This window comes from Rhinolophus ferrumequinum, chromosome 25 (assembly GCF_004115265.2).
Source record: "Rhinolophus ferrumequinum isolate MPI-CBG mRhiFer1 chromosome 25, mRhiFer1_v1.p, whole genome shotgun sequence".
Taxonomy (NCBI): Eukaryota; Metazoa; Chordata; class Mammalia; order Chiroptera; family Rhinolophidae; genus Rhinolophus; species Rhinolophus ferrumequinum.
In genome coordinates this window covers 10,545,238-10,562,658 of record NC_046308.1, presented here as the reverse complement: position 1 = coordinate 10,562,658, position 17,421 = coordinate 10,545,238, and the positions used below count along the sequence as shown (strand labels likewise).

At 43.7% G+C, this 17,421-nt stretch overlaps 1 protein-coding gene and 1 long non-coding RNA gene across 5 annotated transcripts; both read left to right on the top strand.

Moving 5' to 3' along the window:
* Positions 1-1,449: 1,449 nt before the first annotated feature.
* Positions 1,450-17,149, top strand: SPRING1 (SREBF pathway regulator in golgi 1). 4 transcript variants are annotated; one of them, XM_033097506.1, is made up of 5 exons: positions 1,450-1,664; positions 9,714-9,870; positions 13,428-13,579; positions 13,981-14,094; positions 15,806-15,941. In XM_033097506.1, the coding sequence occupies exons 1-5, from the start codon at positions 1,551-1,553 to the stop codon at positions 15,872-15,874; spliced, it is 606 nt and encodes a 201-aa protein (XP_032953397.1). In that variant the 5' UTR covers positions 1,450-1,550; the 3' UTR covers positions 15,875-15,941. The 4 variants fall into 4 exon arrangements, with proteins under 4 accessions (XP_032953397.1, XP_032953398.1, XP_032953394.1 ...); XM_033097503.1 differs by lacking the exon at positions 15,806-15,941 and adding an exon at positions 15,969-17,149 and having other exon boundaries at positions 1,455-1,664; XM_033097505.1 differs by lacking the exon at positions 15,806-15,941 and adding an exon at positions 15,969-17,149 and having other exon boundaries at positions 1,477-1,728.
* Positions 2,865-4,766, top strand: LOC117017379 (uncharacterized). Its single transcript, XR_004422073.1, has 3 exons — positions 2,865-3,054; positions 3,390-3,491; positions 3,769-4,766. It is a non-coding gene; the product is annotated as an uncharacterized LOC117017379 (long non-coding RNA).
* Positions 17,150-17,421: the final 272 nt, after the last annotated feature.

Below are 17,421 nucleotides of genomic sequence, written 5' to 3'. Positions count from 1 at the left end.
CACCATAACATTGCCCTGTTTTACCTTCATCATAGCAATTTCTGACTTACATGTTTGCTTATTTATTTATGATGCATTCCCCCACTAGAAGATAAGTGCCACAAAAGCAGGGAGCCTGTCTGACTGGTTTGCCCCGGTACCTCAGCATCTAGAACACTGACTAGCACAGAGCAGCACTCAACAAGTATTTACTCAATGAGCACAACATCTATGGGTCTCTCAGTTACCTTTTGCTACACCCCTTACTCCCTCCCAGCCCTTTCACCCTAAAGAAGAAATAAAGGTTGTAGACTTTCCATGAATAGGTTTAGTCTTGAATATTTTTTTGTATGGGGACAAAATATGCTATCTGATTCTTTTAGTGCAAGGCGCCATAATTGACCGTTGAGTGACTTCCTAATCCTGACCAGCCTTCTTCCGGGGTCAGCATTGGTGTTACTAGGGCCACTGATTAAGGAGAAAACCCACTAGCTAAGCCTCCTTTTACTTTTGTAAAATCAGCTAAGGAATGGGTCAGCAGCACCATCTTTATATATGAAGAAAAGCTCATTATGTAAACATTCCTCAAGAACTTGTAATGTCCCCTTAATGTCTTCCTCACAACGATCCTCCATCACCTGAAAATACTTGGGGAAAATAAAAGTCTCCCAAAGCTTCCATCCACAAATTTGACACAACGTCTTAAATGAAATGCCCAAGATTCTACTTTCAGAGGTTGGCTTTCAAAGGGTCTCCAGATATTCTGTTGGAAACAGGCCGTAAAAAAATTATTCCAATATTAAATTCTAGAACAAATTGTTGCACCTGGGATGCATCTGAATGCCTGACTGAACCCCTTTTGACCCTCTGCTTCATGCATCGTACTACATCCCTATGAAAAATCACACTAAGACTTTTCAATGCATGCTTTGTTTTAAGTTGAGCCCCGGGGCCGTTACATGACTGCACCGAAACGCATGCAGAGGAGCATCTCCTGCATCATTTGCATTGGAAGGAGACAAGTGCACTTTGGATAAAACGCCGCCATCGTTTTTAATTCCTGCAGCCAACGTTCAGCGCAAAACGCCCTAGATACTGCAAGAGTAGGAGACTAAACAGACCATCCCGGGGGGGCGGGGGGGGGGTTAAAAATAGCGTTCTTTTTACTTGCCCGGACAATTCAGCAATCACAGCAGCATCATTCACGTCCATCCAAGCCAATCGCTCGCGCAGCCCGGGGAGCACGTGACTACCGAGTGCTTCCGGTCTCTGCTGGGATTCTTTCTGCCGCTGACCCGACCAGCGCTAAGATCGGGACACGGCTACTCCCACCGCACGCACATGATTGCCCGCCCCTTTCCCGGGCTTCAGCCAATAGGAATCCGTCTCTTCGCAGGGACCAATGGTAATGAAGCCGAGCGAGGTCGGCTGGTGACGTAAGGGGAGTGGAGGCGGGACGTAGAGCGTAGTCACCAGGGGCGGCGTGGGTTGGCTTTTGGTAGCTGGCTGGGCTGAGGGCCGCGGGGCCGGCGCCCGGCGTGAGAGATGGGGCTGCCGGCTGTGTAGGGGCCATGCCGCCCGGGCCCCGGGCCTGTCCCGCTCCGCGCCCCGGCCGCCGCGCCCCGCGTCCGCGCCGGCATGGTGAACCTGGCGGCCATGGTGTGGCGCCGGCTTCTGCGGAAGAGGTGGGTGCTCGCCCTGGTCTTCGGGCTCTCGCTCGTCTACTTCCTCACCAGCACCTTGAAGCAGGTCAGTGGCCGCCCGCCCTCCCGCGTTTGCTCCGGGCGCCTCGGGCACCTCTCCCGGCCTCCCGGCTTCCCCCCGCGGTGGAGGAGTTGCCTCTGCAGCCGCGCTGCCCGTGTGTCCGGAGATGTGGGCATTCCTGTCCTGGGACTGCGGACGGGCGGAGGGACCTGCCCGTTTCGTTGGTTCCTGGGGAGGAAGACGCTCGTAGGCCCGGGGCCGAGCTGGGATGGAACCCAGTGCTGTGGGCCCTTGCTCCGCGGTGGTTATCACCCGACGGCCCCTACCTGCTTGCTGCCCGCCGGGTCCCGTGCCAAGAGGGGGCGTGCATTTCTCACTTCATCCTCGCTGCCGTCGTGGGAGGGGGCGTCCTGGTTAGAGCAGGGAAAGCGAGATCGAGAGGCCGAGGTGGTCGGGCCCGTCAGCGACCGAGCTGCGAGGCCAACGTTGGCCCATCTGGCCTGGGCCTTAATTCGGGGGCTCCGTGGTCCCCCTGAGAGACTCATCAGGAGCCACGAAGTGCCCTTTCTGTGCGTAACTTGGTTGGCTGGAATTTTCTTTTCACCCCCTTAGTTTTTCTTCTACGTGAGAACTTGAGAGAAAAGACAGGGTGGTTTGGTGGGAAACGTTACCCAACGCAGTAGTACCGTCCCGCTGGAGCGTTTGAGTTTTTAGAGGGAAGACCATCCGGAGGGTGTACCTTGGACAACCCTGGTGTGTGCTGTCGTCCTATGTAGCTATTGAAGGCTCCCCTTTTCCGTCTCTAGGGTCAGATTTGTACAGAAACGACATCATTGAATAGAAAATAAACTACACGGTCACCCTAGTTTTAGTGGTTGGCAGGGGAGCTGTGAAAAGGGAAGATAGCGCAGGCTGAGTGTTGGAAGCTTCTTTTATTAACCGGACGGGTGGCTGACGTTCATGTGAACCCAGCGCTTCCAGGACTTGTGTTTTCTGCCACCGCGCAGACGACTGCTCATGGGCACATGTTGTGCCTTCTCTGTCTGGCGGACTTCTGAATGTTGTAAGTGCGCCAGGACTCAGACGTCCGCCGTCCTCCCGAATGTTGTAAGTGCGCCAGGACTCAGACGTCCGCCGTCCTCCCAGCCTGATCAGGTGATCTCGGGCATCATTGTTTAAATACCAGCTGTATGGTCTTGGGATCCCAATTCATAGCTCCAGCCTAGACCAGTCCAGAAACCCCCAAATGCTTCTATCTGCTGCCTCCACAGTGTATCCTGAATCTGTTCACGTCTCCTAGTGGGCACTGCTGCCACCCTCAGCCCAGCTGTCTTCGTCTCCTGCCTGGACCGCTGCAGTACCCACCAACAGGTCTATGCTTTCTTCTTTGTCCTACAGTCAATTCTCTACCCCCACAGTAGGGTGATGATCTTTAAAAAATCTGTCACAGCGCTCCCTCATGTATAATTCTGTTTTGGGTTCTTACTGCACTGGGATACACCCCAGCCTCTGTTCCACGATTATGGTGAATCTTTTATGTCACTTCAGGTCAGGCTGGCTGTTACTGCCTCAGGCCAGACTGGGTGACACAATCTATATGACTTCAGTGCCTTGCCCAGAGACCTGCTTTATTTTCTTTGTGGTAGGAACTGAACGTTTCTTGGTCATTTACTTGTTTATCTGTCTCCTCTCACTCTCCCTTCTAGAATGTAATTTTCTTGAGAACAGAAGATGGTGTTGTTTATAGGATCCCAGCCCCTAGAATTCTGCCAGGCACTTCATGGGTACTCAAATATTGGACCAAATGCGTGAGTCTTTTCATTGGGATGACTTTTTCCTTTCTTAGTCTGGCACGCTCCTAATTTTTCATGTCTTGAATCAGACGCTGTCTTCTCTGTGACCTTCTCTACAACCACCTTTTCAGTGTTCAGTGCACTGTGTTCATTTTTTTTTCTTACAGTGTGTCTTTTTTAAAAACCTGTGATTTATGACCCTAATTGAGGTGTATTTTTTCGAGGGTGGGAGCTGATGATTGTGATTTCCCTAAAACTGTTGGCAAAATTTTTGTTTTGCACATTTCTGCAGGTCTGATTCCCCCACGGCCTAAGAAACACTAAGAAACACTTTAGCTATAACTTCCTTATCCCTGCCAGTCAGCGACCACTAGTCAACCTTCTGTCTCTATCGATTTGCCTATTTTGGACATTTCATATGAGTGGAACTTTACAATATATGGTCTTCTGTGTCTGGCTCCTGTCAGTTCGAGACCAATGCTTTCAAGGTTCATCCATGTTATAGTATGTGTTAGTACTTCATTTTTATGTCCAAATAATATTCCATTGTATGCATCTACCACATTTGGCTTTCCCGTTCATCAGTCGACGGACACCTGGGTTGTTTCCACCATTTGACTATTATGAAGAATGCTAACTACCAAGAACATTGGTGTACAAAGTTTTGTTTGGAAGTACGCTTTCAGTTCTCTTGGGTTTGGCCCTAGGAGTGGAATTGGTGGGTCATATGGTGACTCTTTCACTTTTTGAGAAACTGCCCGACTATTTTCTGAAGTAGTTACACCATTTGCAGTGAACTTTTCAGAGGCTATGCTTGTTACGTTTGATGTAGTATCAAAGAAGATTATCCATAATTATCTGGAAAAACCCTTAAAATATTCCCATTTCCCACTACACATCTGTGTCAGGTAGATTTTCTTCATGTGCTTCAATCCGAACAGCATACTGCAGAGGGAGATAAGAGAATCCAGCTGTCTTCCATGAAGCCAGACATTTAAAAGATTTGCAGAAATGGGAAAACCGTTTCCTCTTCTCATTAAATTTCTTTTTTTTTTTGTTTTGAAAACTATTTTCACACACATACACACAAACTGTTGAATAGGTTCATTGTTTGTTAAATGAATAATTTATCAAAAACAAATATTTTAAGAATTTATGTCTTAATTTCCAATATGATAAATGTCAAAAGCCATAATTCTCATAAACCCACATTTTGGGGTCCTCAATAACTTTTAAGAGTGTAAAAGCTCCTTGGGACCAAAAACTTGGAATGCATTCTGGCTGATGCGCTCCCGCGGGCATCTGAGTGTGCTGCTTGTGCTTTGCTGCTTTGGTTATCTGCTCAGGAGCCAGGCGACTTGAGGCGAGTTTGCTCCATGTTGCCTGTCCTCAGGTTCCTCATCTGTACAATGTGTGGCTCATGGGGGTGGGGAGGGAATTTGGGTTACTTGAGGCCACCGGAAACTTCCGCACTCCCTGTGACCCTGAGCTCTGCTTCACTGCGAAGAAGGCATGGAGCAGATGCTGGGATTTTTGCTTAGAGAATAGTTGATTATCCTCTACTGCTTTGAATTCCCCCGCTTTTTCGGTTTTCGTGTTAATTAATGCTTTGGGGGATAGTTGAAATTGTAGAAATGGGAGTGCAGGAGAAATTAGGGACAGTGGTGGGGATGCCATTGGCGGAGAGGATTGGGAACGGTGAGAGGTGCCAAGTGACTTGGGCACATTTCTTTAATAAATGTTTAGTGAACACCAGCCGTGTGGTAGGCACAGCCTGCTGGGTGATGGAGATGGGGGTGGCGGTGCAAAGCAGAGGAGGTCTTCCTCTTCAAGCACCTATACTCTGCTGGAGGGGAAGGGGCAGAAGTGGCAAATAAGCAAAGTTACTTCATTTAATGATTTAGAATATTTGAAGAAAACGAAACAAGATGGCGTGATAGAGCAGCCAGGAGGGCCTAACTCTGGGGCATATGAGCTGAGATTACAGAAATCCCAGTCTTGGAGTCAGAAGAGTCCTTAGAGGTGAATAAATGTTCAGGTGTGCAGTTCCTGACCGCCTCATGGCTATTTGCATAACCCCTTGAAAATATATTAACGTCTTCAGCTGTAAAGTAATGAAGTACGTAAATTGGTGCCAAGTTAGATACTGTTTAAAGTGGAATAAATCATAAGAGAAAGTTGCTAATCTGTTTTTTTGTTTTTCACTGATCACCAAGGTACATATATTTTTCAGAAAGTTTGTAAAGTACTACACAGGGTAGAGGAGGAAACCAATTACCCGTAATCTCACCAACCAGAGGGATTCACTGATGATATTTGGGCAACAGTTTTCTTCCTTCATTTTTCATGTTTTTAAAATATAATTGGGGCATACTATTTCTTCACTTTATATATATATATATATATATATATATATATATATATATATATCTGTATCTATTTGCTTATCTATATATATATCTATATATACAGTTCCCCCATCTTTTAGAGCTTTTTATAAGTAAACTTTTTATAACTAAAATTTTCCATGATCAAGTTGCATTTAGCCATTCCCCCAATGTTAGACACGTTGGATGACCTCTGGCCTTTATCCCTTTTTTTCCTGTTGTTTTTTCCTTCTTTTTTGGAGAACCATAAGCAAATCTTTTAATGACAATGCCTTCTGTTTAAATGCTTTACTACTTAAATGGGACATTTATTTCATTTGGTCCTTATGATAACCCCTGAAAAATAGGACAGTTAATATACCTTTTAAAATCAGATTAACATACATTAGTAATAAAACATTTCTGTAGCTCCTTATGAATTTATGAAGCAAGTTCTCATGTTTGTTTGAGCTCCTTTTGTTCCTGCCCCTTTCTTTGGACCCCAGCGTAACCTGTGTGGACATGTGTAGATAACGCTTTATCGACTGCTCTGGAGGTTCTTGGAGAATAGAGACCCTGACTACCTTTGTCTCTCTTTCCTTGATGCCTTGTAAGATCTTGATATCTTTGAATGAATGAATCTTGAATGAAAAAAACATATATGTACATATGTATGAAGATTCTTAAAATTGAGACAACGTAATAGGGTAAGTGGAACCGTGGGAAAGGTCTGAAATGGCCCATCCACTGAAGGAATCCTGTCAGTGCCCCTTCCACCACACCCACTACACACAAGTGAACATGTGCTAATTCGTTACATTTGCCACTTACACAGTCTCCTGTACAGTTTCTTTTGATTGGACAACTCTTATTCAGTCCTTTTGGCAAAGTCTTGAATATTCATGTCTGAAAACAAGTTCTAGTGCTGGGAGAATTGCCTTCCTGTTTACCAGGAATGTGATTATGTGGAAGAGGTCCTTCTGGGATACACTTGCCCATGAACTCTTGTTTTTTTCCCCCAGGAAGAATAACAAGATAGTTCAGAGTAATGTTAAGAGCACTTTTAACCTTGTTGTGAGATTCAGTGTACTGCACTTTGACCAGCCTCTTAACAGTCTTTATGGCCATTAATTTATCTAGGGTAGCATTTGACGATGGGTTTAGTTTGCACATGGCTTGATTACGCAGCTAACTGATAGGTCCCAGCAGAGCAGAGGAGTATGAATTTGCAGGTAGTTAAGCAGTATGCACCTAAGTGATTTGCCCCATGTTCCCAAGGCTTCTGCACTTAGCTCTTCTTACACCAACCGAGGAATACAGATGTTTTTGTGTAACCCATCCTATTCCTGCCAGTTCTTTCCTTTAAGAGAAACAAAAAAGGAGCAGAACAGAAATGAAAGCCACCTTGAAGGACTGCTTTACACTAGTAATTAAAGACCAAAATCCAGTCCTGGTGTGGTGGTTGTAAAATTGTAAGCACTGTTATATAAATGTTGGTAATATTACAAATGGGACGTGTAACTTTGGGAAGTTATTTGGCACTATTTAGCACTGACTGCTTTTAATAACTACTGCAACAAAGTATTCAAGAGCATAAACAAATTCTATATTTTTATTGCAGTGCTATCTATGATTGAAAATCAAACAAACCTGGGACGGGCTAAATGTTGATCTGTAGAGGATGTGTTTACTAAATTATGGCACACCAGCGTGATGGATTATTATATGGCCCTGAAAATGTGATTCTCAAGATGATGTAGGTACTTGAATGGTTTATCATCCAATTAGTGTCAAGAAGTGCTGAATGCAAAGCATCCTCATTTGTTAGTGCAAATGCCAGGGTCCAAGGCTAGAAGTTAATAGGCGAAAATAGGTACAGCTTCACTTACGTGATGGGATTGTGGACAATTTTTGTCTCTAACGTTGGTAATCAGTTTTTTTTTTAATTTTTAATTTTGGAATAATTATAGATTTACAGAAAAGTTTCAAGGAGAGTACAGAGTTCCCACAGATGCCTGACTTAGTGTTTCCTATTGTTAATGATAATTGTAATCATGTTTTTAACAATGTTTTTATTATTTTATTTTAAATTAAAAAGGAAAATATTCCAAATAGGATTTTTTTACAAAAGCTGTTAATCACTTATGGTGTTTCCATGTTAGTAGTCTGTAATATAGCTTTCTGTGCCTTTATCTCACCTCTTATAAACCTGTTTGTGTATGTTATTATAATTGTCATAATACAGTAAGATAATGTGCACATTATTTTGTAGTTGCTTTTTCACTTAATGTACCATGGACATCCTGTAGTCTACAACCCTGTCTATATTAAAATCATCTGTGTGCTTTTAAAAAGACTGATGCCCAGGTCCCATCTACAGAGATTTTTACTCAGTCTGGAATTGGGCTCAGGAATCAGAATTTGTTTTAAGGTTCCCTACATAAACTAACGTGCAAGTCAGGTTTAAGAACTGCCGTAGATAAATACATTATCAGTTATAGCCAGGTTTTTGGGGTATTTTTTGGTAATAGCCATAGCTGTCATAATAGCCACCTATATACCAGTGTTTATGCAATCATTTCTCTGTTGTTGGGTTTCCAGTTTTTTTTTTCCTATCACATAAGCAGTGCTATTTAAAATAAACCCAGGTGATCCTTTCCCGTCGGTACTTTCTATCGGATGGGCCTCAAAAATGTGTTTGTGGGGCCAAATTATGTGTGGATATGTTTATTTTAAATAGTAACAACTCTTCCCAGTTCTTTCCTAAAGAAACCTTAGTAACTATAAAGACCCTTTCCGTTATTTTAAAGTATTCAACCTTTGCCATCAAACTTGCAAGTTTAGTCCCTTTTGCTCAGTGACACATGACAGATCATTTTTTAAATTAATGTTTAAATTAAATTTATTGAGGTAACATTGGTTACTAAGATTCTTAATGTTGAAAGCCACAGAATTCTATTAAAATGGTGAAATGTTTAACGTATATAAAAAGTCTTTGGGGGGAGTTTTTTGTAATTCCCCCCCTCCAACTACAACAGTAGGTTGAAGAATTCAGAAGGTGGCTGGCTGTCTCATGCTTGGCTTGTTTTCTTGCACTTGGGCCCTTCCTCCTTAGTTTACTTAATAGTGCAGATATGGGAAAGGCAATTATAGAGCCTCATCCATAGCTTGGAGGCTAGCAGGAAAGGTCCAAACTCTTGCCTCTAGAGCAGCTGGCTCTTCACTTTGCATGTCTAGGTAAAGGGCTGGCTGGCAAGGGTGTCTTTTGTTAAAAGGATTATACACTCAGTATTTTTTTATAGAAGAAATTTGCAAGTTGACATGCTTCTTCTTTCCCCCAAAATCAACCTCCTAATTCTGGATTCCCGTACATTTAAGTACTCATAACTGCAAATGAAAGTGTATTGTGCTCTAGACGCGTCCGGGTATTGTCTGAAATGACAATTGTAAAATTTCTTTGAAGTTTCTTCTTCTCTTTTACATTCTATTCCACAATGTATTTGTTTTAATATCAAAAACTATTTTAAATGACTTGTCATCAGAAAGAAAAAGTTCAAAACCTTTTTCCTCCACATTTTTTCACAAAATTAACACTTTTATACACCTTTTTACTCATGTAATCCAGGGGCCTTGGTGTACGTACTCCAGTTTTGAAGCATAGCTCTACTTTATTACTTTTCCCTACAGGTTTGTTCTGCATTTGATTTTGTGACTTTGGCTCAGCCTTTGCTTTTATTTACCAGGGGAGTGCAGATTTCCAGTATGCAAGTTCCTTTACATTGTTTCTGTCCTGCTGCTGTAGTGTCTATGAAAAATTGGTAGAAAAGCAAGAAACGGTACTTGAACCTTCTCATTTATGGTCTCTTTGTAGGAGGAGAGGGCAGTGAGAGATCGGAATCTCCTCCAGGTTCAAGAGCGTGAACAGCCCATTCTCTGGAAAGTGCAGTTTAACTTGGGCAATAGCAGTCGGCCCAGCAACCAGTGCCGGAACTCCATTCAAGGGAAGCTCCTCATCACGGACGAACTAGGTGAGGCAAGGCGGCTGGCTTCCTTCTTCTCCTGCACTGGGGACGCACTCCGGTGTGACCATTCCTAGGGGTTTTTAGGAGCGATTTTATACAAGGCCTTTTCCCTTCTTGCTCGTTTTCAACATTTCTCCTATCTTTATCTTGCATACCTTACTCATCATTCGAGGTTCCACTCAACATGAGAGAAGCTTGGTTTGATAGTTCTAACATCGAAGTTCCTTGTGCCTGTAGCTTACAGGTTTAGGATTTTATCATGAGTCAGCCCCTAGGCTACTCCTGCCAATCTCTTCGCAGCCCCAGTATTTTCAGATCTTGCTAATCTTTTCTTCTCATCTTGGTGAACTCTATAAGATAAGAGCTCACTTTTCCTCCTTGGTGACCTGAAGAAGACCCCACACATATAATGTTGGCACTTAGGAAATGTACTTGTTGACTGACTGACTGATTGACTGACTGGATAATATCAAAAGAATTACAAACACATTCAAAATATGTTACTCCTGCAGTTAAAATATCTGTCTGTGTTGGCGCTTTCTCCCAGAGTCTTCTCACTTCTTTTTAGTCATGAAGCAAGGGGATTCCTGGGCCGGTGTGGTAGTTAGGTTAGACAACTGCTAAAGTTCTTACCACTTTATGATGGGCTCAGTCTTCCCGAAGAAAGACTCCCACTACTTCTTAGCCTGCATTAATTGCGCTCTTACTATGTGCTGGGCACTGAGCTAAAGCGCTCCTTGAATATCTCATTTGATTTTTGCAGCACTCCTATGAAGTGTAGGTATTGCTATCATACCTCGAAAGGTATTGTCACTTTGTAGGTGAAGACACAGGTACCACGAGGCTGAGGAACTTGCCCAACATGGGAAGGACTCTCGTAAACCATAAATGGGATGCCACTGTTACCCCAAACAAGGGATGCTTTCCCTCCATGTCTGCTATCTGAACTGTTTAGTTCCCTGAGTGTTTTACAGATGCTTCTTTAAACTGGTGGTTTGCAAATAATCTGGTTGGTTGGTTTGCAAGATTAAATTTTACTCTATTTCAAAGACTTTCAGAGCAAATGGTTACGGACATGACAGTACTGAAATTGGTGTAGCTAACCTTGAATTAGAATCTTCATCTGTACTTGGTGAAGTGGAACAAAATGAAGACGTGCTGTCTTTCACATATAGTGCATTGTTATTGTTATTATTATTTTAAAGTTTGCATTCCCAGCAAATAAAAAAAACAGTTTTTCTGAAAGGATCTCGGACCAGATGAGATTATTTGTAATTGAAAGAAGAATCAAAGGAAAACCCCCCATCTTGGGTAGAAGAGCTGGAAATTTTTGCACAAAAAAGGCACTGACTACTCAGCAGTGCTGCCAGTGCCAACCTCTGTTTTTAGGATTATGTTGGAAAACAAATACGATTGCAAATAACCTGCATGTTTTTGGTTTGTTTGTTTTAAACAGAGTAAAGTTTGGCGAAAGTACCTTACTTCCACAAGGTGACACAGCTAGGCAGCGGACAGACCTGGGACTAGGACTGAACGTGGAGTTCAGTGTTTTTTTTCTTATAGACTTGTTTTGTTTGTATGACACTCAGTGAGAAAACATGAAATCGTTTCCTCTGACTCGTTCAAGTGAGTCAGAGGCTCTCAGACTTCTTAAATCAAATGTTCCAAGAATCAATCAAAAACATTTAAGAGCCACAGGTTTTATTTTAACTCCATGAGTTTGGGAGAGGAGAGCAGTTTAAATAAAGAAAACTTGCAGAACTGTATGCTCTCTTGCAAGCAGAGGCCACCGTGAATATTGCCAGGGTAACACGTTATTAAATTAGGCAACCAATTAGAATTGTGGACTTTTCAAAGGTTAGAAGTTAATTTCTCAGTCAGTAACAGCACACCCTGCGGTTGTGATCTTACAGGACTCCTTGTTGGAAATGATGTTTGCATGAGTAGATTTATGATGCGAAAGGTGAAATCTCGATGAACTTTCTTTCACTAGGAACTAGAAAGACCTGTGATTTCAAGGCTACTGGCATTTAGCACTGGGGACAAAAAGAAAGCCTGAGATGGTGATGCTGAGAATGTGGAAGTGAGAAAAGGGCAGAAAGATAATTTCAACAAGTGGAGGTCAGGTCACATTATATTTTACATCTTCCAGACACAAGTGATAAGATTACTGTGTATTTATCATCTGGGGCCGAATTTCGAGAAACATGCAGGGTTATTTGGATTTTAAAAATTTGTTCATAATTCCTGTGAAGAAAGTGAGTAAGAATAGTTTGGAAGAATCCCAGAAACGTTTACGATAGCATTAGAATCTTCCTCTTAATTTGGAAGACAGAATGGCATATTAAAAATAACAGCAGAAAGCACCAGTTTCCAGGTAAGCCTCAAGTTTCCAAGTGTAAAGGAGGGCTCTTTTAGTCTCTTCCATTGGTTTTTTACTGGTGCCTCCTGCTTTTGCACAGTCTTTATTTTCCAGAGTAGTTTCTGAAAACAACCTTATACTTTAGGTCTCGTTCTCTGAGGGTTAAGAAGCTGGGGCATTTGGAATGGAATGATCTAGGAACAGGTGCTGTGCACCTGTGGGCCTGGCCGTACCCCTGTGGGGCCACGCGTGCACCTGGGAGCTCGTGTGTGCACCTGGGAGTTTCCCAAGGGCACACTGCTGCCCTCGCGCCAGTGCTCTCACATTTTTCTTTCCCACTCCCAGAAGGATGTAGAGAAATGTCTGTTTAGGAGCTCCAAAAAGTAAATTAGCTTTTCCAAAGAGATTCTTAAAGTTGGACGTGGATTGATTGGGTTGGGGGTGGTGAGAGATTGATTGATTTGTGTGTGTGTGTGTGTGTGTGTGCGCGCGCGCGCTCGCGCGCGCTTTTGCACACACGTGTGGGTAATGGGATTTATGAGGAGTGGAGGGAATTAGGATTTTTCTTCCTTGGGTGTTAGAGGACTCCTTTTCCCTGATGTTGAGGGGTAATCGCATCCCTGGCATGTGTAGTTACAAACAGCCTAAATCAATTTATAAAGGTTACTTTTATTTTAAAAAATCCTCCAAACTACAAAATAAATGGCAAGCATTTAAAAGATATTTGTAAAGAGTGTGGGAGTATTGTTTTTTTTTTTACATAGAAGCATCTCACTTTCAGGAATGAGTGCCTTGGTCTTTCCAATTTTCAGATTTTTGTTTGAAAAAATGACATTTTTCTTCAGGCATGGCTTGTGTAGGTTAGAACAGGAAAACACTGGTGTGATTTGACGTGGTGAGTAAGTCAAATAAATACACGACATCAGACCAACAACAGGCCGTTTTAGGTAGAGAGGATGTGGAGCCTACTTATGATCTGGGAGTCCGTCGTGTTTCCCGCTAATGGCTGCAGGAGGAAAGCAAAGCCCTCGTTACAGTGTCCGATTCCTGCCTCTCTGGTGCTTAGGACACTCCAGACTCGGGTGGGTTCTCGCTCTCTGTTCTTTGCATGCGGTGCCTTTCATTGCTCCTTGCACATCAGCCCTGCTAGGGAAGTGGGAGGGCTGCTGGTTCTGTACTCAGGGTAGTCTCTGATTTGCAGGATACGTTTGTGAAAGGAAGGATTTGCTGGTGAATGGCTGCTGTAACGTCAACGTCCCGGGCACTAAGCAGTACTGCTGTGATGGCTGCTTGTCCAACGGCTGCTGTAGCGCTTACGAGCACTGCGTCTCCTGCTGCCTGCAGCCCAACAAGGTATGGAGAGCTGCTCCTTGTTCTACATCTGCTTTTGTCTTTCTGCCTTTATTGTATGATGAGCATTGGCCTCTTCCCTGGAGATTCTTGTGAGGACAGAACTCTGAAGGGAACTTTGTACGCGTCAGAAATTGCTGCTGTGAAGTAGCCTTTGTCTGCAAGGAAAGGAAGTGGTTCCCAGTTACTTGAATGGTTCTTTTGCAGAATGGGCCATTGTATTGCTAATCAGATATCTAATGAATAAGATACCAGCACTCTTGCTGGCTCCTTGGAGCTGGCTGTCTCCCTTTCTCTACCCCACCCCCTCCATTATTAGTCTCTTAGTTTCGGAGAAATATCCAAGGTTACCTTGTGCTGCTGAGTCTGGAATTTATTACAGGTACTAACTTTTGTTTCCATAGCAACTTCTCCTGGAGCGCTTCCTCAACCGGGCAGCTGTGGCATTCCAGAACCTCTTCATGGCAGTCGAAGATCACTTTGAATTGTGTTTGGCTAAATGCCGGACCTCATCCCAGGTCAGCAGCTCTGATATTTCTATCTGGGGGATGGGCGGGTGGAAGTCAGGGGCTAAAAGAAAACTGAAAATAATGATAGTGGAGACGTGATTATGATATGGGGGTTGGGTGATACTGGAGAAGAGATTCCAATGAAGCTTTGTTTTGTGGAATGATAATGTTTAGAACGTCAACATGAGATTTATACAGTTAGGGAAGTAAAATATTTGTAGTATTAAATCAAGGTCTAATCAGCTGGCATCTCCGCTAACTGATTGGCATACCTACACTTTAAGTGGAAGCTTAAAATTATTTTTAAGTCTGGTTGGGATTCTAATAGTCTAATTTCTGAAAGAAGTTCTCCCGTCTTTGGCTGAGATGTGACAAAGGCTTTCCAGCAACCACTCATTGAAAGCAAGTAGTAATTTGTTCTGGGACAGAGTTGTGGTTTATTTTAGGATTTGAGGGGATGGGACAGGTGGATGTTTAAAAATACATGAATAAAGGTGTAGGTTGTCAAGCTCTCAATATTTATTATACTGTCATCAAATGCTTTGCTGTGGGCACTAAACATTGCACCTGCAGCTGAAAGCGTCTGCAAGTCTTTCGCTTTCCATCCCTCTGTGTCCTCGCCTCTCTGCTTTTGTGGTTGGGCAGTGCTCCGAGCCGTCTTTGTGAAACCACCAGACGTGTGTATTGCACAAGCACACTTCTGGCTTCTATTCATGGTGTCTCCAAGATTGTGCAGCTTCGTCAGAGATAACTGACTCATTTGTCATTTTCTGTAACTCTTGTACCCTTTGCCAGATTCCTGTGTCCACCTTTTGATTTTACGCCGTTTTTTATGTCTCTGGTCTGCTCTTTGAGCATTCAGCCTCATTGGATAAATGTTTCAGGGATTATAATGAGCATTTGAAAGCATAAAGAAATTCCTGATGGGCTTGTTTTGTGGGAAGAGCTTTCCACTTGAATGGGCTTTAAAGGAATGTGGAGGAAGGCTGAACACATGATTCATTTTGATTCAGATTCTGTCTCATTCTGAGAAACACTAGAAAAGGCGAAATATTTTCTTTCCTTAACTGATAAAACCCGGGAGTTATTTCACTTGTGAGTGAAGATGCTAAACTTTCTGACTTTGTCTTTTTATTGTAAAGAGAGATTTCCCAGTTGCCAATTTGTTTTGAGAGCAGTATCCCAAGAAAGAGAAGCTTTTGGCTACATGTCTAGAAATTGGATTAATACAATGGTAGATGTTTAGCATTCGTCTTGGACTAATTAATGAACTCTAGACTAGCCAAAAACTCAAGTTGCCTGTATGGAAAACAAATTACTGAAAAATGAACCATCGGGATGAATTTTTTAAATCACACTTCCCATTTGCTAAGTCGAATGAGGCTCGTGTGGTATTGTGGGATTTGGCTCGTGTGCCAAACCTTGAGGTACATGAAACGTTATGAAAGTGATCTGAAGTGTACCTCCTCCATCTCTGCAGGGTTTAGGACAGCGACTGAATTTCTCTGTGCAACGCAGGGTCAGGTGAAAAAAACACCCTTTGGATCTTACTCTAACATAAAATGGTTTGAGAAAAAATAGTTGTCTTGAGTTGCCCAGGTCACAGCGAGGTTGTTCAGAAACTCATTATTATGCATAAAGAGAAACAGACAAGCAGTGATGTCATGTCCATTTTCCTGTTCTTCATTGGCATTCTGCGTTGTCATTCGCCTTGTTCCAGAAAGTGCCTTGGAGCCTTTTAGTGACATTTGGAGATGGACTCGGCCAGGCTCCTGCAGGGAGTGTCTGACAGCCGTCTTGCTTTGACGTTCGTGGCTCGGAACGGGAGATGTGTGCGACTCTGCTCTCTCTCACGGCGCTCTTATCTTCCCTTTTGCCAACAGAGCGTGCAGCATGAGAACACCTATAGGGACCCTATAGCAAAGTACTGCTATGGAGACAGCCCTCCCGAGCTCTTCCCTGCATGATGGGCGCAGAAGACTTGCCGTGCTCATGGCTGTGGCACGTGCAGCCTGAAGCCAGGCGTCCGCAGTCGCTAGTCCGTGGGAAGAAGAGAGGCGTCGTGCGGAAACCATGGCTTTGACCACTTCTCGTGTTGTACTCTGTGGCTTCACTCCCCGCCGGGCTTTACCAGAAGGGACTGTTGTGTAAAGCCCCGTGGAAACACTAGAGGGTCACATTCGAAAAAGACAGAACTGCGGGCGACCTTGTGGAGGGGTTGGCACTTGGAGCGCCTCCCCCATCGCAGCTGCTCAGGGCCTGTGGTCACTCAAGTTCTCATCGGGGCCCTTCACTGTCAAGTTATTTATTGGATTTCTTTGGAGTAGTGGGAAAATGATAATGTTTAGGAAAATGCCTTGTGATAGTTAAATATATGCCAGGAAACTGTTGTTTGTCTTGTGTTCTTGAGTTTCATGAGTTAAATCATGCCTTCACCCAGATCAAATGTTTGGCCTCTCAGAAAGGGGCATGTGCTCTCAAGGTCGTTATTTTTGGTTTTGTTTTAACAGCATCCTCAGGAGTGGACCCTGAACACCATATGCTGACATCTAAAATTGTCTGAAATCTCAAAGACACTCTTCCACTCTAATCTGGTGCCAGCCTTCTAGCAGCTGGCACCATGTGCTCTCAGCTGTTTTTCTCGTGGTATCTGGGATACTTGGATACCTATGTGTGAACACTATTTTAACCACAAGTTCTGAGTTATTATCCTGGAGGATTTCGTGCTCGTTTCCTATGAAATGACTTGTCTGCTCAGTTGGGTCCCGTGGGAGCCTCAGGAAATTTACCTCCTCCTCTCCTGTCATGGAAACCCTGTGTTAGGGCGAGTCCTCGATGGAGACACATCTAGCAACTGGCTGTAAGCAGTAATCCTTTATTGCCCCAGCTGCAGGAGATGTAGCAGGTGCAGATGTTCAGTTTCCCTGTAATTTGCAAAGAAGAAGAGGAGGAAACCCAAGGAGTTTCTATCAAGGAGCTGTAAGAGACTCGCATCTACCCTAAGTGGGACCCATGAATGGACGCTGGACGTGCAGGGTGCTGGGCCACACGCTCTGGGTGCTCCCTGCGTTTCTAGGACAACACTAATTCTCCTTGGGTCAAGGCCAAGAGCGTTGGGTCCTCAGATCAAGATATGCCCCTCGAATGCTAGCACCACTCTGCTCAGGAGTTCCATTCACGCACAGCTCTTACCTGCAGTCCTTCACTGAGCGCGGGATTGAGCAAGGTCTTTTCCATTTTTTTTGTTGTTCACGTTGTTGACCTTGGAGCAGGGCACTAGTGTTACAATTTGCTTTCAACACTTTCCAGTGGAGCGTTTTTTTTGGGGTGGCCATG

Bases quoted from the DNA above. Each gene is read 5' to 3' on its own strand.
- SPRING1 (XM_033097503.1), top strand. From the start codon at position 1,551: ATGCCGCCCGGGCCCCGGGCCTGTCCCGCTCCGCGCCCCGGCCGCCGC. The intron at 9,871-13,427 runs GTGAGGCAAGGC...TCTGATTTGCAG, and splicing joins CCTCATCACGGACGAACTAG to GATACGTTTGTGAAAGGAAG. The intron at 13,580-13,980 runs GTATGGAGAGCT...TTGTTTCCATAG, and splicing joins GCTGCCTGCAGCCCAACAAG to CAACTTCTCCTGGAGCGCTT.